The sequence below is a fragment of the Vombatus ursinus genome, unplaced genomic scaffold (assembly GCF_900497805.2).
Source record: "Vombatus ursinus unplaced genomic scaffold, bare-nosed wombat genome assembly UNPS02014770.1, whole genome shotgun sequence".
Taxonomy (NCBI): Eukaryota; Metazoa; Chordata; class Mammalia; order Diprotodontia; family Vombatidae; genus Vombatus; species Vombatus ursinus.
The window spans coordinates 15,633,181-15,659,914 of record NW_020954548.1 but is presented as its reverse complement, the minus strand read 5'-3'; the positions used below and the strand labels follow the sequence as shown (position 1 = coordinate 15,659,914).

The following is a 26,734-nucleotide window of genomic DNA, read 5'->3' as shown; positions in this document are numbered from 1 at the left end:
TGATGGGCTCTCCTCTCTTTTTGTTTTTTTTTTTTCCCTCTATACTCTTTCAGTTGGTAATCTCGTCAACTCCTATAGGTTCAATTATTGTCTCTATATAGATGAATCCCAGATTCACTGTATATATTCCACTCTATCCTCTCTCCAGGGCCCCAATTTCATTTTCACATCTCCAGCTTCACATCATCAACTGCCCTTTAGAAATCTTGAATTAGATGTACTGTAGGCATCTCAAACTCAACATATCCAAAACAACTTTTTGTATTTTTTCCCAAAACCTTTCCCTTTTTCCAACTTCTCTATCACTGTCAAGAGTAATAATGCTCTCTCAGTCACACCAGCTCACAATTTTAGTATCATCTTCAAATCCTCACCCTCATTCACTTCTCATATCTAATCCCTTGCCGTAACTGGTCATTTTTACCTTCACATCTTTCATAGATGTCTTCTTCTCTCAACTTACATAGCCACCAACCTGACTCAAGCCCTTATCACCTTTCATTTGACTACTACAATAGCCTTCTAATTGGTATCCTGCCTCAAGTCTCCATGTATTCTAATCCATCCTCCACTTAGCTGCCAAAATGATTTTTATAAAGCGTGGGTCTAACCACATAGACTCACTACTCAATAAATGCCAATGGCTCCCTATTACCTCTAGGATCAAATATAAAGTCCTCTTTTTCATTTAAAATGCTTCAAAATCTGTCTCCTTCCTACCTTTCTAATCTTCTTACTTTACTCCCCTTCCACAACAGCTGTTCCTCGTATACAATACTCTATCTCCTTCCTCTGTGGCTTTGCACTGACTTGTCTTTCATGTCTGGAATGCTCAGCATCCTCATTCCACCTCTTATTTTTTCCTGGCTTTCTTCAAATCCCAGCTCAAACCCCACCATCTATAAGAGTCCTTCCATGACACTCCTCTAGCCCTGCCCCTAGTCATCTGATAATACCTTTCTTACCTTCCATCTGCACTGTATATATCTTGAATATAGTAATTTTTTCCATGTTGTCTCCCTCATCAGAATGTGATCTCCTTGAGGACAGGGACTGTTTTTTTTTCCCTTCCTTTTTTTTTTTTGCTTGCTTTATCTTGTTCATTTATTTATTTGCTTGTTTGTTTAATCTTTTGTTCTATTCTCAGCACTTAACCTAGCACATAATAAATATTTAATGCATGTTTTTTGATTGATCAGCTGGTTGGTTGGTTGATTGATTGATTGAGGCTTCATGGAAATTTGTTTGAGGATCAAATGAAAGAAAACAGAGACCAAGCTGTGGCAGGAGTGAACTACAGACCACCAGACTTGACAGAGGAACTGGATGAGAAATTCCTGATGCAGATTACAAAACTGGCATGGATTTCGAGTTTGGTTTTAAGGAGAGGTGGCAACCCTTTCACACCTGCATGTTCTCTGTTCAAAAGGGAACAGCTTGACAAATTCTTGACTTGCTTTGCTGATAGCTTGATCTTTCAGAAATGATTACTTCTGTGGACTCAATTATGACTGAGAAGAAAGAAATCATTTGTTGAACCAAAGTGTTAAGAACTTTGGAAAGACATGGCCATGCATAGCTTGATATGTACTATAGGCTTTAGCAGAATTCAAAGAATTCAGGGGTAGCATATGTAGGACACCATGACCTGGCACTCTAAAAGGGAAGTCAGCTTATTAAGGATGGGAAGACTCAAAAACAAAATAACAGTGCTCAAGTACCAATTGATTCATGAGGAGGAAAGGGGGAATGGAAAATTCTAAATACAGAGGAAATCATTGAAAAAATTCAGGTTTAAAAAGGACAAGTAAAAAAAATGAAAGCAAGGGTAGTTAACAATGAATGAAGAGAAGTTAGAACCTGTAAGATGATATCAGGAAGACCCATATCTCTATTGGTGCTGAGGCTTATGATAAATTCAAAAGACAAAAATGAGGGTTTTTTTTTAATTTATGTTGTGGACAGAGAAAGAAAAAAGAAGAGACAGAATTTCTGCTTGTAATGATTGGGACAATTATAAAAGGTAACAAAGAAAAGGTAGCACTATTTATTAATTTCTAATTTCTCCACCAAAGAGAAGAATATCCAGCCTGAGAAGGATAGAACAAAAATAGTTAACAAGGAATTGAACGCCATGATAAGTGAAAAATAAAAAGAGAGGTACCCTCAACAGGTTCAAGTAACCTGGTCCACTTGAACTACATTTCAGAGTACTGAAAAAATACTGCAGATATTGCTGCCGAACAAGTCAGTGATCTTTTAGGAATTGGTCAAGTGAGAGAGATGCAATGGTACTATGACCCAGTTTTTAAAAAGGGAAAGACACTTCAGTTAGATGATCATATTCTAGAACAAATTATTAAATGTGATGATTGGTGAATACTGTGAAAGGAAAGAGGTGATTCCTTTAGCATGGCATTAGGAAAAAGTCAAAGTACACTGACTGTATGATCATAAACAAGTTATTTAACCAATGACCCAGACAACTCACTAAACCGAGAAGTTACAGATGAGTATCTGTTTTGGAACAGGGAAGGAATCCCCTACAGTGATCAGGGGAAAGCTTTTCTAACAATTATTATTATTGTTGTTCAGTTGTTGCAGTCATGTCCAACTCTTTGCGACCCCATTTGAGGTTTTCTTGGCAAAGATACTGAAGTGATTTGCCAGTTCATTTTACAGAAGAGAAACTGAAGAAAACAGGGTTAAATGACTTGCCCAGGGTCACACAGCTAGTAAGTGTCTGAGGCAAGATTTGAACTCATGAACATGAGTTTTCCTGATTCCAAGCCCAGTGCTCTATTCACTTCTCCACCTAGCTGCCCCCCTTAACATTTAGAGATATCTAACCATGGAATAGGCTGCCACCGGATATAGTGGGTTCCTCTGTCCTATATATCTTCAGAGACTACATGATAGAGGCTAGCAAGTATGTTTTCTAGGGAATATTTTCCAGGTATGGGTTTGACTATAAATTCCTGCAAAAATCACTTCCAACTCTGAAACTTTGTGATTACAATGAAATCATAGATCCAGACCCTCCCACTCGACACCCTCTATCTCCAATAAAGTCAAGTCTATCATGACAGTTCAAAAAATCAACTTCAAGAGTCTATCATGGGAGGAGACATGGTTAGAAATCAATTAATGTAAAAAAAAGTGAGTTTTAGTGGCCTACCACCTCAATATAAAACAGAAAAATGAGGTGGAAGTCAAGAAAGGTTAATGGCATCTTAGGCTATATGAAGATAAGCATATTGTCCAGATTGAGGAAAGTAATCAATCTCCAACCTGGTCAGGCCAGATGTGGGATATTATGTCCAATTCTGGGCACATCCAGAGGAGGATGAGGGAACTAAGAAGCATGCCATTCAAAGATTTGTTGCAGAAACTGAGACTTTCTAACCTGGAAAAGAGAAATGATACATGATAGAGTCTTGTCCTATAGAAGCATGCTATACTTCTTCCTAGAAAGCAGAACGAGGTGGAAATTACAAGACGGGAAATTCTGACTCAACAAAAGGGGAAAAAAGCTCTCAATAATTAGAGATATCCAAATATGTGATGGTCTTCTAGTGATGGTGAGTTCCTTGTCACTGGAGAGGGTTTCAAGTACAGCCTGAATGACCACCATTGGGTATACTGAAAAGGGTAGGAGTTTTAGGTAGGGCCTAAAACTATATTACCTCTGAGGTTCTTTCAAATTCTACGATTTTATGATTCTACTTGATAATGGACATATTGGACATCTCACTGATTCAATGTTTTATAAAATGTCAAAAGATTCAATTCTAGAATATCTTACAAGACAACAGAAATACCTTCCATGTCTTTACACACTGACTCAATCATGGGACCCCCATGTTTACTTTAAAAATAATAAATGCTCTTTCAAAAGCCTTTAAACATAGACATTGCTGGAATGAAACAAAAATGTATATATTCACATATGTATAAATCATCTAAATACATTAGAGGGTACTAAAATAGCTGTGGGCTATAAAGCACAGAAAAGAGATCAAGATTTTCATTAATAACAAACATTTGCTATAATATTTCAGCACTAGATTAAAAATATCCACAAGAATCAGTGATGAATATTACCTTCTTGGAATAATGTTATTGTGATACCTTTTATCCAAATGGATAGCACCTCTACTAAAATAGACAATGTTCCTTCTCTATTAGAAGAAACAATCTGCCTAATAAGGTTGAGCAAAGGTAGGTTAATTAAGTCTTGGTACTAATCCTCCTGTTTTGGATTACATATGCATGTATTTATGGTGACTGGCTATTTATAACCTGTATTTGTCAATAATATCCACAGAGAAATGAAGAAGTTGTGACCATAAGAACTCAGTTTTCTACAGCATTTTGCAGATTTGCAAGATTTGTACCTTCTCAAAATACTTTGAAGTGGGAAATATCAGTATCATTACACCTGTTTTGCAGATAATAGGATTTAGAACTGATAGAACTTAAAGATCACTTAGTCTGGGCTCCTCATTTTATAGGTGAAGAAAATGAGGCCCAAGGCTCCATAATTAGTAAACAGCAGGCTGGAGATTTGAAATCATGAGCACTGACTCTAAATACAATGTTCTTTCCATGATTCAGCCTTGCCTATGTAGCCACAAAGAAGTAAAGTGACTTGCCTAAGGTCACTCAACAAATAAATGATGCAGCCAGCATTCAAGCATCAGTCTTTGAGTCCAGCATTCTTTCCACTATGAAAGAGTATATAAATGAAATGTGTCTTTGTGTAATGAAAAAAAATGGTGCTCAGTAACCATTCAATGTTATGGACTGACCATTGTTCCCTAATATTATTATAAGAGACTATAAATTGTAGTCCAAATTAATGAGTCACTAAAATTCTCATAGACAAATTCGTTTACAATCCTAAGCTCCAATTCAAGTAATGATACTGTGTCTTCCCCAATCCTGGCCTTATTTCAGCTGTGAATACACTATACCTATACTTCCCGTCCCAAGGTAGTAATGTGATGGGTAATAGCTGTTGGACTCCTCTTCAAATGAGGCTATATTTAAATGAAAGACACAGTTTTATATAGCATGCTATGCAATTTTTTCCTTCCCCAATTTTTAAGGAATATTTTATAATCTTCATATTTCCATCTGAATGATACTTGGTACATGTAAGATGGCTTCTAATGACTACTATGTCTAATAATCACCTGCTTCTGAAAGCTCCCTGCCTGGCTCTTACCTGAATTATAAGGTACTCGCATGGATTCTTTAGGAAAAACCAAAAATCATAACTTGCAGGTGTTTCATGGAATTACTGTAAGTGAAAGAGATAGCACTTGAGAGCAAGGAGAAAGAGAAGCATTTGTTTCTTAAATGAATAGCCTTATTTATAGCAGTTCCTTGGGAAATGGAAGCTTTGAAAAGTGACAAGCATCAAAATGCTAGACAACAAAATCTCATCAAATTGGAGTCCACAATTCAGAAATCTTTAATGGTTAGGTCATATTGGACTGAAGGAATTAAATTTTTCCTTTGTACCATCTATAAAAAATAAGCTCTAAGTAAAATAATAGCATTTCATATTGCTCTAGTTAAGAATGAAACACAAAAACTCGGCCCTCAAAGAGTCATGTCATTGAAAACTCTTCTACTACACATGAAATAGGCCAACAACAAATGATTCCTATCTATTTTGTAAAAAGTCCCCTGAAACTTAAACATCCCTCTTCTGTCTCATTGTCAATGATGTCACTGTTCAGTATGTATTTGAGTGTAAATAAAAGATACTTATTTTAAGATGTCAAAAAATTCAAACTTCTCACTGATGTCTATTTTCCCTTAATGGGACAAATATATTAGCATGTTTTACTCTGTGTGATAACTCTGTTTATGATTGTAGACTTTAAAAAATGATGGATTGCCAAATGAATATTATAAAGATGATTTACTTTACACACACACACACACACACACACACACACATTAAACTATCTATATTGGAAGGTAAGTACCTGTGTATGGACTGATATTTGTAAGGGGGGACAATAATTAATAAGAAAAAATGTAGTTAATCTGCTCTATACTTGATAAAATGACAAACCCCAAATATTTATTTTTCATTCACTTAACTAACTATTTTTTTTTTCTCTTTGGGTTTTCCTTTTCGCTCTATGGTACTATATTACTGGTTGTGCCTTATCTTATTTATATGCAACAATTCTTTATGGGGTGAAGGGGGCAGACAATGGTACTTAGAAACTACTTTATATTAGTGTTTATGGTGAATGCCTCAGCTTTAAAATCAGATCATCTAATATATAATAAAGTAAAGCACATTTACTTACTAAGGAAAAAATCCACAACTATTTTTTTAAAATAAGCAATATTAATATAGCTTCTCATATAGAGGATATCAAATACTGGAAAGGCATGTAGCTTGTTTAAATATCTAGAGTTTTATAATGTTATTTATGCTTCCAACTAAAAGACATCAAAGCCATGTTTTCTACAACTTTATAATGTGCATATGTATCTATTAATTTACATATATGTATGTAATAACCATATATAATATTAGCTAATTAGATAAGGGAACATTTTAAAATTTCTAGCACTTTCAACAAAAAATTCTCTTAAATTGTTTAGTGTCAAACATGTATTTTACATAATTTGATAAGATATGATATAATATGCAATTCAACTTAAAATAAAAGATGATCATTGTATGAAAAAATAGCATCCCTGGTAATAATTGGAAGTTTTAAAGTATTCATTTACTCATAAACTCTGCCCTGGCTGGCTGCTGACAAAACATTTTACATGCAGGATCATGGAAAATGTAAATCTAATTCTTCATGTAAAACATCCTGAAATAAAGTATTTAATATACTTCCTTACTCTTTAAAGGGTTAATAATCAAAGTTTACACTTGGGAATTTTTTGAAGCATGCTCCTCCCTTTCTTGTTGGGCTGCCAAAAATCATCTGACAGGAAACGTAAGATTAAGTTTGTCCTACCTAAGTGAACAAAGAGTGCTCAGAACAGGCAACTGGTTTACTGCAGAGCGGGAACTTTTCTAATCCTGCTGGAATCTGCAGTGCTTCTCAGAAAATATCACTGAAAAAGTTGTTTTCTTTACTCTAACATCTTGTCTCTGGATCATCTCATTTTGGTCACACTGTAGATCTTGCTGCTTCTCCCATAAAGGTTAACTTAAAACTCCAAACATAATCATGTGGAAAATGGACATTATTGATTCCTATGGTCCATTGTTCCCCCATTCTAAGTCCCTGAAGTTCAAGTTCAATCTGGAATTACATCATGTCTGGTTTCTCCTGGTTACCAGACGGCTTGAGACGTGACCACAGCTACAGAAAAAACAAACAGCCTTCTTCACGCTTCGGCTCCCCTATCGATTCAAACATAAACTTTTTTTCTTTCTCTCAAGTATGCTTCAAGTATGGAGCATGGTTAATTTAGAGATTAAGTTCCAAATTAGATTATCTAATGGCATCTTAATGGATTGCTGACCCATTTCCTGTGGGATGGCAGCATGCAAGTCTGGCTGGAATACAATTCATTTCTTAGGAAGTATTCTGAAGACATTTGCTCAGATAGAAAGGAAGCATCATGTTCTGCACATCTTTCTTTATAATGGAGAAACTTAGACAAAACTAAAATGGACATATAATATATATGTTATATATACACATACATATATATATATATATACACATACATACACGTATATTTATGCATTAACTGCTTGGGGATGTATCTTCATAACTGCTTTCTGTGACAACTATATCAAGAGAATTATTTCATTCAGTCAAAGCTAATATTTTAATTTCAAATTACTAAGTAGGTGTGAGCAACTTCTGTCAGAATGAGCTAAATGTTTCAAGCAATACAAAAATGCTGTGAGCTTACCTCACAGCAAAGGAAGCAAGAAGTCCTGTTGCATAAAAATGGTCCTCTGTTATTTGGGCTTTGTTCTTTCTCTACCTTGAATTGAAGATTATTCCATTCATCTACCTTATCAGCATTTTTATCAGGGTCCCAGAGTGGTGCTAGGGGCATGGAATGGTGTGTAAAAAGTTTGAACACCCCTACAGCTGACAGCTGAAAAGGAAATTCAGCACTCTGAGAATAAAGCTCCCCCCAGGAACCCCAGGAACAACCCAGCTGTTGTACTGTACTTATGTGTCAAGATAACAAACTGAAAGCAGGAAATGCTAACCTAGTGAATTTGCCTGGATGGTCTAAGTGTACTGTTCAAGCAAAAGTTAACCCTTTCTCCTGCCAAAGGGTATGTGTGAAGGAGTTTGTGTGCATGTCTTTATACGGCCACATGTTGCATTTTTATGAAAAAATTGGAGCCTACCTTTGTTAAAATATCTGTAGGTTTTTGAGAAAAAGTCTATATGTGGTCAAGAGGAAAGGAAAGGTCTTACATAAATAATCCAAGTTTTACTTGAGTACTATTATGTAGTGTGTGTGTGTGTGTGTGTGTGTGTGTGTGTGTGTGTGTGACATGGAGGCAATGAATGATATTATTTCACTTCTCTTTTTTCCTCTCCTGCCCCTGACCAGCCAGCTCCTAATAATCTTTACTGGCTGCTAAATTTCTCTTGGGAAATCAAGCAACTCTCTAAAATTGCAGCAATAAACGACAATTTCTTCTAAAAACATATGTAAAATCACTACAGAATGAAATATCCAGCTCATAGAAAAATAACTGTCAACACATGTAACATGGAAAATAGCTGATAAAAGTCTCTTCTGTACCACACAGTCATGGTATCACCAGAAATACAAAAATCCTTCCAATTATTTTGCTAAAATCTTCAATCTAGTCATTATTTTGGAGACTGAGCAAATGGCTTGTGTAAATATATCCCTCAGTAACACTCACATGTTTATTTTTGGCCATCTGAAGTCTTCATCTATGTTTATATAAGCCATCAAACACACACACACAACCACTCAGTTGTGGGCTTGAGTCCCCTCCCTCAAAAGAAGTGAGGGGAGAGAAAAAAGGATGAAACAATAAATCCTGTTTCTCTTTTACATAATGCCTTCCCTCCCACATTTTAAAATAACACATTAATGTTATTACTGGATGCTGTGCTTGCTTTTTTTCAGTCAATTACATAGTTCTTTCATGTTTGATAGCACATGCTATATGCTGTCTACAAGCTCCAAAAGAAAAAAATCCAGTCAAAAACAGTCTATGTTCTGTACCTATATTCACGTATGTAACTTGCACAAGTAATCATTTGACTCTTCCAATGAGAGCTCAGATAAGACAGTACTTCTCATAAACAATGCATAGTTCCTCATCCTCTGAGAAGATGGTCTTTCCTAAATTGAAGGGGGAAGAGTAAACAATAGAACAGCACAATGGGACTTCCACTACCTGATCTGTGTTGACAGAGGAAAAAAAAATTTTCAGGTGAAGCCAACTCTTTCACCACAAAATATGCACATGTTCTACAAATTTACAAGCTCAATACAATAAAACACATTTAGAACTAAAAGGCCAATGAAAACTCTTGCTAAGAAGTCAAATTTTCATTCCTAAAGGCATTGTTTATACATTGTAAATTGAAGAAGAATATGGGAAATTTGTTGGATTAAAATATACTTGCACAGGTCATTCCTTAGCATCATGGTCATCAGTCACTATGGAAGGATAAGTGCTTTAATAGAATAGCCCCATTCCAAAGCATACTCATGTAAAGATGTAAATGGTCAAGATTGGCCAATAGGCTGAGTGGAGAATGTACTGAAAATAAAATTTATCTTTGGTTTCTCCTTTCTTGCTTCAAAGTCTCCAGGGACTGCTTTGTTCAAAATCCTATTTTTCTCACTTTTATTATGCCAGAGGTAAAATAATTCATGAGTTTGAAAGCAACATTTTTTTTTAGAATTCTCTAACTTCCAGCTAATTCTAAAACTATAGATACTTCCTAAGAACTCTGTTAAACAACTGTTACTGGAAGACAACAATTCACAAAGAAATTCACCGGAAATTATTTTTATTTTCTATTTTGATGGCCAATTGGCAAAATTTAAAAGTAGGAAAAAATTGAAAGTCTTCTCAGATAATTGTTCTTTTAGACTCTGATTTGGGACATATTATATGATAGCTATGGATAAGGACTTTTTTTTTTGCCTTACAGTTGGCCTCTTGGTTATATCAAAGGTGGTCTTAGCTAAGGCAATGGCATAGTAAAACAAAGTACAGCAATTTTATGTTAGTCAATTTAGAGAAGCATTAGGATCCCATTGGGTATAACTACTTTGTCTTGTAAGACACCCAGAATGCAAGCTCATGGAGGGAAGATCTGGCATGCTCTCATATGGTTCACTGTATCTAGCAGAGCTACTCAATAAATAAACACTGGACAAAGTTAATGAATGAATGAATAAGAACTACTCTTAGTACTTTCAGTAATAGAGATCCTGAATGACCATGTGAAAAGAATGCAGATTTCTAAGCCACCTTTTTGTTGTAGATTTCCAGTGTTCAGTCTTTTTCACATTATTTGCCCAATCAGTCTAAAGAAAATTACTTGAGGGGATGGGTGTGAGAGATAAGAGGAATGGAGTTTTCTAGTCTTTCTATTCTAGATTTTTGCCCAAAAAGGGGATAGCATAAAATAATAGCTAAAAACTGCTGAATATTTCTGGAACATTTACACTGTGTATTTTTTTTTACTCACCTGGCCTTCGATGGAATAAACATTTTTTATTGACTTCTAAAATCAATGGAGGTAAGTACTAAAATAATGCAGTTTTCCAGAAAATTCTATCATAGGTCTGTCAGCAAAGTATAGCTTTCCCCCTTTCTTTACCTGTTTCAAATATACTAGGCTGTTCTGCATTGAAACGGAACTGGTTTTTTCAGTATTCGGTATCTTAGAGGTATACTAAAAGATATTTTTTATGCCCTCACTCACACATACATGCCCATATATATATATAAATACATCCTACCTGATCTACAAATAAATATTTAAGGTCCCAAGGGAAATGGCCCATTCAAGTGAAACCTGCCCAAACTGAATAGAAAAACATGATTTGGGAGTTTAAAAAAATGAAACTATTAAGCTACTCTCTTTAAATCCAAAATGATGTTAATTTTAAAAAAAGGCTCAGTGTATTAATAAGCTAGTAAATTAAATTAATAAGAATCACTTCATTGAGTTAAAATAACAAGAATAAGTAATTTGTTTTGAGCTTAATAAAATCAACTTTTATTAACTTCCTTAATTTAAAGTTCTGAACAAGTTTTCCTCCATGCTTAAAAGGCTTCCATATACCTACTGGTAAATGAGTAATGCATTTACAAATGTGCTGTTTTCTATGTGGTGTTGGGAAAACAGGTTGGCTTTACTTTCATAGAACTCACAGTGAGATTAATTCACCTCCCTGCATAAATTTATGTTTAGTTATATGAATTTAAAGCCATGACTTTTAATTATTTAGTAGGTCAATTTGAATGAGCTTTTTCTCATCCTTAAATACCTCAGACTCCTAAACTGATAGTAATTCATTCTCCCTAATTAAAATTGTTTTAATACCAATACATAAGATTTCTTCACAAGATTCTTTGCCTTGCATGTGGGTTGTCATGTCCAAAGAATTCATCAGCTGATGATCAACCTATTAGAGATGAGTCTGTCCATATTTAGATAGTACAGTACTTGAGAAATGGAAGAGTCTGCTATGAAAATCATAACTTTCTAAATAATTTTCTCAACAAGACAAGATAAAGTTAATTCTCAATCATTCATAATAATGGATACAATGAAGTGAAATGCATATTTTACCCATATCTCCATTTTGGCTATAGGTTACAATAAGCTGCCCCACACAAACTCTATGGGTAGTGCTATTTAACAGCAAAATCAATTGATTTTAGTTTTAATTTCAGTATCCTCCCTCTGATGGAAGTGTTAATGATTAATGAAATGGCTTTGAGCTATTGGTTGAAAGAAGTTGAAATGAAGGTTACACTGAGAAACTGGAAATTGATTGCAGAAAATGATTCACTAACTAATGATTTTTTTTTTTTTTAGTTCTTTGGGTCCCAAAACCTAACTACTGTTTTTACTTTGTGCTATTTTGTTTCTATTTTAGGATTGTATTCATGCCTAATTTGGAAATTCAGATGGATAAATTAAGGTATTCTACAGTTGCAAATTATTTTTAAGATTGAACTTAACTTAGTTATTTAAAAAAATAATAATAAATGAAAAGAGAATGTATAGCCAAAAGATATTATACCCATAGATTTTGACTTAATTTTGACATATATTCTCTGAAAGGCCAGTTAAAACAGATATTGTAGCTCATGTTATTTTTAGATGTAGTGTAGGTTTGGAAATAATTAAAATGTTACCTTTGCCAAGTAATTCCCAATGTATCCTCACTGGCACTGGGGTATAAATGCCTGCCGTTTTGATTCATGGTCCAGTCACAAATCCTCAGCTGTCAATTGAAACCTAGCAGTCAGATATGGATCGAGCAGTACTACAGTTTTTAGTATTTAAATGAATACATGCAAACTAGTACTGTACATGGCATAAACCTTACTTTCCCAAAAGGTAACATTAAAAATAAAGAAAAGAAAAACTTACTTTGAAAAGCAAAATTCCTAAAGATTGTTTTAGATAAGCTACTTGAATATGTTCCTCTAGTAATTAAAGCATTCAAGAAAAAGTTGTGCTTAGAACATAACCATTAGCCATTATTAGAGTACAAATTGAGCTGAAATAAAAGAAAATGTTAATGTTCAATAGTGATATATATATATATTTTTTTAGAAAGAAAATTAGAATGCTTTGTATCTATGCAACATACTAAATAGTCTGCACTAAGGTCAAATAATCATTAACTTTAAGCATGCATTTTGCAAACCATAGAAGACATGCAATTTATAGGAAGAAGTCCCCACCTTACACACATTCTCCCTATCTCCAATTAAGAAGTGTACAGGTATTTGCAAGTTTAGGAGTTTATTAATTTAGTGTTACTGAAAGTGACATGACTTAGAAAGAGGTGATAAGAATTTCTAATCTTATTATAAACTCCAAGGAATAGAATATAAGGTACTGTGTTACATTTAAATAAGAGTGAGGAATGCACTCAATGCAAGCTGAAACAAATTCTTCCCAGGTCTCCAAATCATCAGTTCTGCCCTTCAGAGACTATTCATGTAACCCTATACAGCTCTGTTTGTTTAACAGCTGCCCTACAGTGCTAGCAGATTTATTGAAAAGATATACTGCTTATTTTTATGCCTACGAAAGTAAACTTATCTGCCTTTGTGGAAAAAAAGAGCTTCAAAATTATGGTTTTTAACCTTTAGATATCCATGCTGTAAATAAAGTATGTCTTGCCTGATACAGCATTTTTCATTATAGAACATGACATTCACAGTGATTAACTGCAGAAAATTTTTATTGTTTTTCCATGAAAAGCTTAAGTGTGCTTAGGAGATGTTGATTATAACTAGTAATTTTAAACTTATATGATATATTTTCGCATATTCTAGATTAGTCTGTAGTAAAACACAATTATGAATATTGAAATTTTTAATATATGGTACAAGATTCTTGATGTGAAACTCTGAGTAATGTTAGTTTCTAAAGATTTGCAAAGTTCTCTTGACCTTATTTTGATGATTATTTTTTAAAAGGTCAAAACACTACTGCCCAAACCCCTACTACTATCCTGCTAATGTCTCAATATTTCAGGGGGAAAAATCACTTCAGTCATCCACGTGACCAGTCATGTGAGGTTACAGCCCCTGTGAATAGGCCATTAAGTCATTTAAAAACTATATTAGCCTGAAGGAAATATTTATTCCTAAAAGAATATTTGAAAATACATTTTAATGTCCAGTGCTATATGTGAACAGGGAAATGTGTGATGATTATGAAATTCTGACAATTTGAAAAAAGATTTGAAAAAAGAAAACCCAATATTTTCTCGCTTGACTATAACATGTAAATATAACTTTACATATTGAGTGTTTTCTTTATTAAGTGTAGTTCAGAAGGCCAAATGTAATACTTCAGCTGAAATTTAATGCTTAAGGTCTCAGTAATGGGAATATTTTCACCTAAACAGAAGGGGTGGAGGGAGTGAGGAAGTTGTTTTATTTTTGTTGTTGTTGTTGTTTTGGCCAGGTAATAAGTATTATGACCTAAAGAAGACATCACTGATTTTTAAAAAATCACTTATCTCCAAATATTTTGCCAAAAATTGCTTATTAAAACATATGTGTGCATGTGTATACATTTGTTTTTATTGGATTGCGAAAATATGTAAAATATTTTTGTAAGTTCTTGGTTTTATATCTATTTATTTTTCTATCTATATGGAAATTCTGACAAAATTTCATTAAAAAATTTCCTAATGAATTCTATAAATCTCTATAAAGACAAAATAAATTTACATTAAACACTAGACTAGAATGACCCTGAACAACACTGAAATTACTTCTCCCCAAGAGAAACTAGTTGTGGAAGTAGAAATGAAGGTAACCTTTGTGGAGAAGCGATTATTCCATCTCAGCATTTGTGATAAAGGAGAGGAAAGCTAGGCATAATCTGGATGTTCTGAAGAGCAGGTTTCAAAGGATCCAGAGAAAAGATAGGTAGGACTCCAATGCTAAAAATTCATGAGGGAAGACAGAACAAGAGGAATGGTAAGCTTTTAAGAATTAAATTCTAAAGACAAAAAGAGAAACAATTCCAATATGGAGAAATAAGGAGAGATTATCTGAAGAAACCAATGAAACACACAGACCACCTTAGATTTTTAAAGCTCAGAATGAATTGAGGCTGGCAATGAAAAGTAAGATCATCAAAAGGGTTTTATTTAGCCATACTGACTTAGAAATGGATTAATGAAAGGATAGTACTATTCTTTGACCAAAGTGAAGATAAAGAGAAGGCCAAATCACAACTTTTTTCTCTGACTGAATAGCTGGAAAGGAGCAAAAATGGCTAACAGGTCACAAATTACATTTACCCCAGGGTACTAAAAAAACAAACAAACAAAAACAAAAAACCTGGTAGATGAGATTGTTGAATCACCACTGGTGATCTTTGGGAGAGGGTCTATAGACCTAGAAAAGGTGAAATATCCTGATTTCCATAAAAAGGAAGAGAGTAGAGTCTAAAAACTATCAAAAAGTGAGCTTGACTTTAATTCCTGAAAAAAATCTAAAAAGTATTATTAAACAGATGGTTAGTGAATAGTTAGAAGGGGAAGAAATGATCACAGAGAATCAGCACAGTTTCATAAAGATCGTGGCAAATGAACCTCATTTCCTTTATAGACAAGGGTTACTAGGGTGGTCTATCAGAGGAATGTTAAAGACATCATTTACCTAGACTTTTAAGAAAGTGTTTGACAAAGTCTTTCTATTCTTATAAAGAGGATGGACAGATGTAGGATAGATAATCAAGAGAATATAGAACTGGATGAATAGCTAAACCAAACAAGTAATGGTGGGATTTCATTATGGAAGGAGATATCTAGTGGAGTAGATCTGGTATCTTTGTTTTGTCCAGTACTGTTTATCAATGATAAAGGCAAAAATGGTATGTTTATTATAAGAATAGGGAACATTTCATTTACTTCTTTGTATCCCAAGTACTTAGCATACAGCTTTGTACACAGTAGATACTTCACTTCATAGATGTTTGTTGAATTTCACTGAATGACATAAAGCTAGGATAGATAGTCAATATACTGGATAATAGAGTAAGGATCCAAAAAGTTCTTGTCAGTCTAGACATTGTACCAAATCTAACAAGCTGAAATTTAATAGTGCTGTATATCTAGATTTGGAGTAACAAGACCTGGGTTTGGATCTTGGTTTTGTTACTTAGTTCTTGTGCGACTGAGTAAATCACATCATTTCTTTGGGCTTCAGTTTTCTCATATAGAAAAAAAAGGGAGTTGGCCTTGAAAGTCCCTTCTAACTCTATCTTATGATCTTTTGGTCTTACACTCGTGCCTCAAAATAAACTTCCCCAGTTCATAATGGGGATGAGGTGGCTAGATAGCAATTTGAAAAAAAAAAAGATTTGGAGTCTTTAGTAAGCTCAATAGAAGACATAAAGTGATTTGGCAGCACACACACAAAAAAAGAAGATAAAGCACTAAAGCCACCAGAACCTTTAAGACAATGAGAGTTTCCATAATTATGGAGGAGATAATCCTGTGCTTGAATCTGTTCAGACTATATCTGGAATACTGTCTTCAGTTCTGGGCACAAGAGTTGAGGAAGGAAACTAATAACTTGGAATTTTTTCTTCCAGAGGTGGGTGACTAGGATGTTGAAGAAATTCCAATCTGAGATCATACCACGTAAGGATTAGAAGAAGGAACTGAAGATGTTTACCTACAAGAAGACTCAGGGGATAGAGCATGGAGGGGTGGGAGGAGAATTATAGCTCTCTTCAAGGAAAAGAAGGAGAGTGTTATGGAAGTACTCTTGTCAGTCCCAGAGGGCACAATTAAAAGTAACAATGGATGAAATTTAGGGGAAAAAAAACTTTTCTAGCAATTCCATGTTTCTAAAAGTAGAATGGGATGCCTTGGGAAAGTAGTGGGCTCTTCCTCACTGGAGGTGTTTAAGCAAAGTTTAGATGAGCCCTTAGGCAAACCATAGAGTAACTGCTCTCAAAGTATGACCTGGGGACAACTGGGGGTCCCCAAGACCCTTTCAGAAGGTATATGAAGTCAAACCTATTTTCATAATAATGCTAACAAATTTTAATTTCTAACATGATAAACATAGACACAACCCACACAAAGCTCTTTTGGGAGTCCTCAATAACTTTTAAGAGTATAAAGAGATCATGAGACCAACAAGTTTGAGAACCATTGTTGGAAAGGACTCTTATTCAGGGATGGCTTAGATTTGATGGTTGCAGAGGACCCTTCCAACTCGGATTCTATTATTACTTTTTTTTAAAGTTTACATTTTATAGTCTAGTCTAGCTTGGTTAACTGAATGCAAAACATCATTGAGGGGTTTGAATTTAATAATAATAAAACATTTTGATAGGTTCTGAAGGAACAAAAAGCAGGGTAAATAACTGATATGACAGGAAATATAATTCCTTAAAAGTTTTCCATGCTGGTGGTTAATTCTATCAAGTATCTAGGATTTTATTGGTCAAAATAATCACTTGACAGTCAAATGGATGCTTCAGAAGCTAAGGGTTTTTGACCATGAGCTTTACATTCCTCTGGAGAATAGTGTCTTTTAAATATATGGTATTATCAAAATCATAATGAGCTTAGAAAAGTTATTTTCTCCTGGACTTAATAACTGCTCTACAATGGGTCATGTATGGTAATAGGGGAGGGGGTCCTTACTTCTATTCATTTTTTAAATTAGTCTATCACAAAGCTCAACATAATAGAGTTTAAAAGGACATTTTTCCTGTAATATTTTTAAACACAAATTTTAAGGGAAATGTAAATAATTTTAATTTTTACCACAAATTTGACAGGTTTTTAAGTGTTTTTCCCTCTCACAAAAGCTGGAAATTATGCTTTTACAAGTATGAATAAATTAAGAGTACCAAATTTCAGGATGGTTTGAGAATTTAGCCTGTGAAATTTGGTGAATTCCTTCTTTCATGACATGAGTTCTTCTAATCTATAGGAATTGCTTATGAAAACACACATCTATACACAGAAAACATGCACACAGCATTTCAATTACTTCATTTTGGGGATGCTTTAACATTTAGCTAGGTTCTATGGGAAAATTAGAGTAATTGTTGAAATAAATTTTGCCCAGAATCCCAGAAAATAGCACAAAATTCATCCCTCAAAATTTGATATGATAAGATCCCCAAAATTAAAGACCAGGCATAAAAGGAGAAAAGATTGAAATGCTTAAATCTAAATTGACCCAACTAAGCATAACTAAGAGTATAATCGAGTCTCTCCAGAAGATGTTTTCAAATAGTTCATATAAAACTGGGTCAAAGAACAAGGATGGGGTCTATCTGACTGACAGAAAAATTCCTGAAAAATTTAAGGGAGAGACAGTTGTTTGAGCCCTCTAATTAAGATATCAAGACCTTCAATTACTACACCACTGGGGTGTGTGGGTCTGTATGTGGGTGTGTCTGTGATTTTAGAAGTTCAGGAACTAGTTAACAGCCATCAACAATCAGCAGCAATGCTTCTCAACAGATTGACTAGTTGAGTTAACCCAGAGCATCCTTTTATTTACAAGGGTTCTTCCAGCATATCAAAAAGGTACTAAAAGTTAAACATTAGGCCTGGAATCAAAGATAAACACAAGCACCCTAGATCATTTTACATGGAAAAAGTTTAATGTAGTGGACCGAACACTGAATTTAGAGTTCACAGACTTGGGTTTGAGTCCCAGCTCTAGACACATTACCATGAGAAAGTCACTTTATGAATGTGAGCCTTAGTTTCCCCATTGGTAAATGGGAGGTGACAATACCTACATTACCTACCTCACAGGATTGTTGTAAAGAAAATGTTTTGTAAGCACTAAAGGTCACTATAAATATGACTCATTATTATTATTATTCTTTTGCAAATTGGCAGAGTCAATCATGCTAACATCCTCTAGTGAGACTGTCACTTAAAAATTATTAGTCGATATAGTAGAACTGTCAATCCAAGTAAAATCTATTCATTCATAGGTAGTTAATTGCTGTTGGTCAAATTCATAAATGATATGTTCTACAAATATTATACTTCTTTGAGGTAGACTGGAAAGCCCAAAGTGGCCCACAAGTTCAATATGAGGCAATAGTGAGACACAGCAGCCAAAAAACTATTGTTATTCTAGGCTGTATTGAGAGTCGTAGTGTCCACGAAGAGGGAGGTGATGATCCCTCTATGTTCTACCCTATTCAGAGCAAATCTAGAGTAAAGTATTTATTTATGGCCCCCACACTTTAAGAAAGCTGTTGATAAACTTACATGTTTCTAGGGAAGGATGACAAAGTGGGGAAGGGGCCTTGAGAAAATCCTATAGGATGATTATTTGAAGGAATTTGGATTGTTTAGCCTGAAGAGCAGACTTGGGGTGGTTGGGGTGTGAGGAGGACTTGTCATCTATCTTTAATTATCTGAAGGCTAGTGAAAAGGAAAAATAGTTCAATCTTGTCTACTTAACTTCAGAGAGCAGAATTAGGAGCAATGGGTAGAAATTATAGAGGCAAATTTCAGTTCTATTTAGGAAAAGCTTGCTCGCAATTAGAGCTATCCCAAAGTAGAATGGGTTACCTTAGGAGAAGCCTCACTAGAAGCCTCCAAGCTAAAGTTGGAATATCCCTGTTATAGAGTAGACTAGATGATCTGAATTCCTTTCCAAATTTAAGGTTCTATGATTGGGGTGGGGGGGGATATCTAACTCCCTTCAAGCTCTCCAACTTTCCTCAATTTTTTTTGACCTCGCAAGGAATCCCAATCTAAGAGTTTTAACTAAATCCTTTAATATTAAAGAGCAGAGATTTTAATGAATTGCATCATTAATGTCATGGATAAATTTAAATGGTTCCTGAAAGTAGACAACAGTTAGATAATTTGAATAAGGTTCTAAAGAAAGCATGGTTTTCTCTAAAGGGAAAAAGAAAGGGGCACTCGACATATGTTATTGAAACACTGACTTAGAGTGGAAGGGACCTTGGAGATAATCTAATCTTAGTTACTTTATTTTAGATGTAGAAACTGAGGCACAGGAAAGGGAAAGTGAATTGCTCATAGTCAAATAGCAAGTGGCACAGCCAAAATTAGAACTTGGATTCCCTAGTTCAGTCCAGTTTCTATAGCCCATGATTACAACATATGAAAGACTTCCACACCTTCAGTCATTTCAAAATTCCACTTCCATAAAGCACCCAATCTATATTTGAACCGTGACAAAAGGATCATGTTAAATGAGCCTGTATAATCCCATAGCCTCAACAAATGTTACTGATGGATCATCAAAAAAGGAGTGGCATGAAAATGGAAAAAAAAAATTAAAGGATATTCAGAAAAGTGAGACTGACATTCCTAAGTCAAGGGACTGTATTTTGATTTTCAGGAGACCTCCTGTTAAGGAAACTGAGACCTGGGTTCAAAGATCAAAGAAAGGCTCTGAGGCAGAGTTGAAAATAGAAAGAACAGAGATCTCTCAGTAAAGTGCTTTTTCTTCTCCACTCAGCCTGTTCATATTTACTCTTCACTTTACTTCCAAGAAGTTTTTTCCCTCTAAAGACTATATAATATATACATGTACACATATATGTGTTTATGTGCCTGTATATGTATATGTATATGTATATGTATATGTATATGTATATGTATATCCACACACACATATTTACAAATATCCTTATCCTCCTTGGGTCATTTGAAAATGAAATTTTCCAATGTGCAGATAATTTTTTTGCTATGGTATTTGTTGATTTGGTGTTAACAAGCTAAAATGATAATTTTTTTAAAAAATATGAGACAGCTTTAGTCTTACTTAAAATCAGGGAAAGGAGCTGCTTTCATTTTTGTCTTTCTATCCCTGATATCTCACCTCTAGCAGGTTCTTTCTAAGTTCCTTTTGAGAGAACTGAATGGACTCTGTTCAGCCCTCTGGTCTCTATAATTTTCTTATAGCTCAAGAAGAGAAATGTAAAAATGAATGAATGATAAAAGGCAGACAATGACACAATTTTTTTTCTAATTTAAGAAAAGCCCATATTAAACATTTGCATACGGCATTATTTTGACTGGGACTTCCTTTAAATGTGTTTCCTTTCCAGCAAGTATATGTGAAAAGTGACCTCTTATCCATTTGCATACCTCCCTAGTGGTCATGTGAGATGGTTTTACGTCAAGTTGTCAATTATGATAACACACACAATAAGAACAGGCCAAGTGTTGATAGCCTATTTCCTGACTTTACTGAAAAGTTCTGTTTGAGAGTCCACTTGTATCTTTTTATTTTTTTTTAATCTCTTGGCCTCAAGTAATAATACTACCTATCCAAATAGTTTTAAAACTCCAGGCTCTTCCTTGCTCCTTCCCACTCTACAGTGGTCAGTCGTGTTTACATTTTCCACAATAAATGGCAAAAGGGGATTTCCACTAAGAGCTTAACAACTAAATGATGCATCTAAAAAAATCAACTTCCTACTTATCCTGTTTCTGAAAAAGGATATGTTTTATGGATAGGAAATTGCAATTTCAATGAAAAGAACTTTTTTTTGGTTTGTTTCAAGAATATACCTGATGATTTTGCAGTGATTTCTTCGTAAGTTAGCCCAGTGAAAGAGATCATAGCACTCAATCATCATGCATCATATGTATCATGCCCCTACCCAAGCACTAGTTGAAATCCATGCGATTATGATAAGTAATGCAAGGATTTTAAATGAGCAATAGCCCCTCAGCCATTAACTCTAATATTAGATAGCAGATACAGTTATGAGAAGATTATTTGAGAAAATGAATACAATGCTTCTATACTAAACTTGACTTTGCTTTACTTTGTCATTTCACAGAAGTCAAAAGTGACTTCCCATATACACTATCCAAAAGCTCAAAGCTGTCTTGAAAATTAAATAAATGTTCTCTGACATTTTGGAGAAGCGATCTTTTCTTTTTAAACAGGAAGCTTCTTCACTTCAATGTCTTTACTTCTAACTTGCAAGAATATAAAAGATATCTGTGTTTCTTCCCCCCCCTTATTGGGCAAGACTAATGCTAAGAATTTATGGTTAAATTATGATTTGAGTCTTAAAAATTAATGTAGATAATCAAGTTTTCCAGATGGTTTTTATGATGTCACTAAGCAGTCTACAATGTCAAAGATTCAAGGCCTACATTTAGCAGATTCATTATGAAGTAGACCAGTTCCATAAATGACCACACTCATTCATGTGACTTCTCTCATACTATCTATTAACACTACTCTAGTTGAATTATACTCTAAAAGGGTTACTTTATTTCCAATACACCATCTTTTTCGATATTATTTCCATTTACTTAGGGAGAACTATTGGGAGGGTACTGTTTCTCCTGCTAAAATTAACAGAATGTTCATATGAACTATTTAGGGAAGAGAGGAAAAAGAACATTTTGCCAAACTGATTTGAAGTCAGAGATAGTAGATCTTCCACTCTTCCAGAAAACTCCCAAACCATAAAAATACATTTCTTAGCAGAGACTAAAAGAGTTCAGTTTGCAAAAGCAGTATTCATTAGTTCTTCAAGCCACCACACCATCTTCCAAAAGGAAAGTTAAGAAGAAAACCGTTCCAATTGAAATTCTCATTGAAAGATTTGATTTAAACCAAGGCTTAATAGAAAACACATTAAATTAAGCAATGACCCTAGAGACAGTCTAGTTCCAATACTTAACAACACTCAAACACTTGTTAAAAGATGAAGGAAAACTTTATAGGAGAGTTCTAATCAACTTGCCATGAGCCATCTTTTACAGTTAATTGGAGCAGATCACTTTTAACAGCAAATTGCTAACATATTTACATACACGTGCATCTTTGTAAGTCATTCTTACTAATTATGTGACTTTTTTTCTGGAGACTGAAGGCAAATTACATATTTATAATAATATTGATGATTTTTTTCCCTTAGCTTGTAAATAGCTGGCATTTCAAGGCCATTAGGTAACAACCTTAATTGGCAATGACCATTGTAAGAAAGCTTGCACAGATTTGTAATTAATGTATGCACACCTACCAATGTAACAAGCTAACATGTTTAAGAGCATATTTTTCAAAGTATTTAGATATGAAAATGTAAATGTATTATTCTCACTGGAGATAAATGCTCTTATTCATTGTTAGATTTAGTGTTTCCCATCTCAATTCAAGAATCCCAGACATTCTGGGTGTTAGAAATTGATATAGTTCTGCCTAACTATAATTGTTTGGAAAGATTATTTATAAGAGAGTCAGAAGTATCCAACCAACTTAAATTTATTGTTAACCATAATTTATGTAGGTTACATTATAGTTCCTTTTAGGTAAAAATAGAACACTCGATAATATACGTCAATACTTTTCATAACCTGAAAGGATAAATCTTCATCAAGCCCCCTGCAATGAAGTAAAGAATGTACCTGTGACAATATTTATTCTTATGGGGTCAATGTATATTAAAGGGTATGGTGAATGTTTCAAAGACCTCTCTGAGGCTAAAACCACTGGCTCTCTAATTTTGAATTTCTCCCAGCTAATATAAAATGATTGATTGCCTTTTTTTTCATGTACCCCTTGATTTTCCTTTTCATTCATCATGATGTGCTTTAAACCAAATGCATTTAGAACCTGCCGTTAGAAGAGTGGTCTTTTTAAAATCTTTGTAAAGTAATGAAAGAACATAGTAAATCAATCTCATTTCTGCTGTCGGAAAAAAAAAATAAACCCTATTGTATTAAATCATTTAAATTATTTCTTTTTTCCCTACACAATAAACATTACAAGTTCATCTCTAAGATCCTTTTAAAAGTTAAGAGGTTAAAAATAGGCCCAATTAATTAGAGCCTTTTTAAACACACATTTATAAATGATACACAGAAGCTCATCTTCTGAATGCTTATTGTGAATTTTCATGAATTAGGTTTCTGAAATGCTTGCAACAGTACTAATTTTTCCTATTACATAGGGAGAAAATGATCTATATGTTATTTTAAATTAAACTGAATACATTATAAAGATGAAACTCATATAGTCTCCCTTTAAGGATCTATGTACACCATACATACAAGGGAAACCAACCATATTTAACTAATTAGCCCTATTGTGTAAATCCTCTATTTTAGGATGTTCACTCAATATGAGTGGTCTGTGATGAAAATATGTTTTGGAGATCAAAAATTAATAGATAAATATTTCAAAGTAAAAGCTGAGTTTCTGCAGTTTGGTGATATTCTAATAATAGTGCCTAAATTCTTACAATTTCATCCTGAAGAGATGATAAAAGAGACTTGCAGATTAATTAAGGACTGATTATCTGATCACAATCATGTGACACTGCTATGTGAGTCATAGGCAATGAACACAGCCAACAAGGAAACTGAGGAAATTAAGTTGGCATGTGGGTAACTTATAATTCTAAATACATGGAATCAGTATGACAAAGTTTTAAATGTGCTCGGGAGCAAGAGTTGAGACTGTGGAGGCACTTCATTATGAATTCAAAAATTAACTGGAAATAAAGAATGCAAATCCCATGACAAAAGTATTTCTGAAAATATGTGAAGTGATTTTGAAAAGAACAAGTTTTTAAATCTATAAACTCTGCATATGTTTAAAAATACAATGAACACATACATTTGTCAAATAGAACCATATTATAGTAATTATAACACATTTCATATTACAGCAATTTTAGAGGTGAAAAAAAGCAACATACCAGAGAATTATGCTGAAAAGCCAATGGCTGGTAAAACCACTAATTATTATTTGGTATTTTCATAACTGTGTACAGATGTTTTCATTTAGTTCTCACTGTTGTATTTTTTTCTTTCAAATTGGCAAAACGTCAAATATCTTGAATAAACTCTCATCTTTATTATTTTCTCTGAACTCTGCATGGGGTGACCTTTAATATATACAGTCTGCCACCTTGGCCTTCAACTGTACGGGACTGGAGAATTCCATATGTAACAAAGTTTAACTAGGTCAGAACAAGTACAGACAATGAAGGCCTAGTTGAAAATATAGTTGGCATGAGCACCAAATCATTCGTGTGTGTGTGTGTGTGTGTGTGTGCATGCACACACACACACACATAGATATGTGTATAAGTCAGTCAAAAGCACTTCTTTTTCAGAGATATTCTGAAATATTCTACTTTTCCCTTAGTAATATATCATATGCTATCAATGTCAAACTGCTCTGCTGTCAACATTCAAGAGCAACAAACACAAATATCATATAGTTAAGTCCTAACTTGTTTGGATTTATTACTATTACATTGTAACTAGGCAAAGTGTGATTTCTGTATTTATATGGCCCATGCTTTTGATTGTGGCTAATTTGTTTATAAGCCACCATTAATCCTGGCTGTATATTTTCACAGTTTGGGTAAACACTTCATTTGCATTAAATTTACAGCATTAATGAGATGCAAAATTTAAAATGCTACTTGAAACATAAATGATGTAAAAAAGCAGAAGAGGGAAAAAAACGTGTTTTTATCACGTCTCAAATCAGAAAACCAATTTAAACTTATTAAAGTAGGAACGATGATGTACTGAGAATTTGGTTTCATAACTCATCTTTTGCAAATAGAGTATAAAAATGAGGATCTTAACATCTGGAAAATATGAAATAACTCAGAACTCAAAATTTATACTGCTTATGCTTTAATTGGCTTTGGAATAATTTTTAACAGATTTGTCCTCTGTATGCTTTAAGCAAATACCAATCTGACCAAGAAAATTCACTTTACCTGAACCACTAAAAATTATTGATCCTACAATATATACTCCAAACATGAAAACAGATCATGTGCCAGTTTAAGGAATTTTGTTTAGAAGTATGAAACAAAAAAAAAATGAGAAAGCATTTTGGAATACGAAATAATATTTTTTTGTCTTAGTCTTCCCACAAAAAATACTAAATGCAGCAGAATCCCATTCTAATCCCAGATTTGAGTGGCAGCATGTAAAAAGGTATTGTTGCAAAAGCTTGGCTATATCATTACACCTATGTGAAACTTGCCCACCTGTTGCTGGTGTAGGAAGGATGGGTCTCTTGGGCTTAGTCCCACATATCGATTGGCTTGAGATGTGCCTGAGGCTGTGTAGGCTGATTAAGGAAGAACAAAAACAAAGATAAAAATTGTGAACTATCAGAAAGAACACCCTGTCCATGTATAAGAAACCCAGACAAGTGGGATTTGTAATTTAAAAAAAAAAGGTGTCTTTACATTTCTCTTATTTAGCTTAAGTGTGTTTTAACAACCGACAGAAGAGAAATGATGGTTGATTTCGAATCAACTGTCCAAAAAAAAAATCTATGCCAAGAAGCCAGATTCTACCATTTGTTGTGACCGTGCCACACTCACTTGTTCCATCTTCAGTGGGGCATATTCCTCAATAGATGGTTCATTCCCCTACCTAAAAAGGTTTTACCTGAAATCACTTAGCTAATGATGGGATCACCAGTAATGTTCAGTGGTACTAATACATGTGAAAACTGACTATGAATCTGTCAGGAAAAAATGAAAGCTTTTAATAATGGGATTTAAGCATGATGTGCTTGAAGATGTGGCATGGGAAGCTTTTCTTTAAAGGTAAAGGGAATCTGGCTGTTGTAATTACATACATGAAGAAGGGAATTAACTTTTATTGTGCCAGATTGCATGAAATAGCTCAGTATGGTATATCACATGAAAATCAGCTTAATTTTTAGGTAAAATTTGGTTTTAAGTAATTTTTTTAAAAAAATAATTGTTTTCCATACCCTCAAAAGCCAATTTCTTGCAGCCTTCCCAGGAAGGGAGGTTGGTGGCACTTTTTTTTTAAGATATGGCTCATAGACATTTAATATACATGTTGACTACTAATAAAAATTTCCAAATTTATACTTAAAATAAATGTCTTACCTGAGTTAGTTTTATCTGGTATATTTTTCTCTAAGTACTTTTAGTATAGAACAAACATATTACAGTTAATTTTCCCTTTTTCTTAAAGATTTCTT

General features: G+C 34.0%; 1 protein-coding gene across 4 annotated transcripts in view; it reads right to left on the bottom strand.

Annotated features, from left to right (window-relative positions):
* The window catches only part of NFIB (nuclear factor I B), a 268,605-nt gene that overhangs the window by 5,257 nt on the left and 236,614 nt on the right, over positions 1-26,734 (bottom strand). For 2 of the 4 annotated variants that reach the window (XM_027863115.1, XM_027863116.1), the window contains exons 10-11: positions 25,758-25,840; positions 12,401-12,489 (exon numbers count right to left, since the gene is read on the bottom strand). The exons of 1 other annotated variant lie outside the window; for it this stretch is intronic. In XM_027863115.1, the coding sequence (XP_027718916.1) occupies positions 12,401-12,489; positions 25,758-25,840 (172 nt within the window). The remainder of the gene's footprint in view (positions 1-12,400; positions 12,490-25,757; positions 25,841-26,734) is intronic. One more of the 4 variants, XM_027863117.1, reaches the window with a different exon arrangement.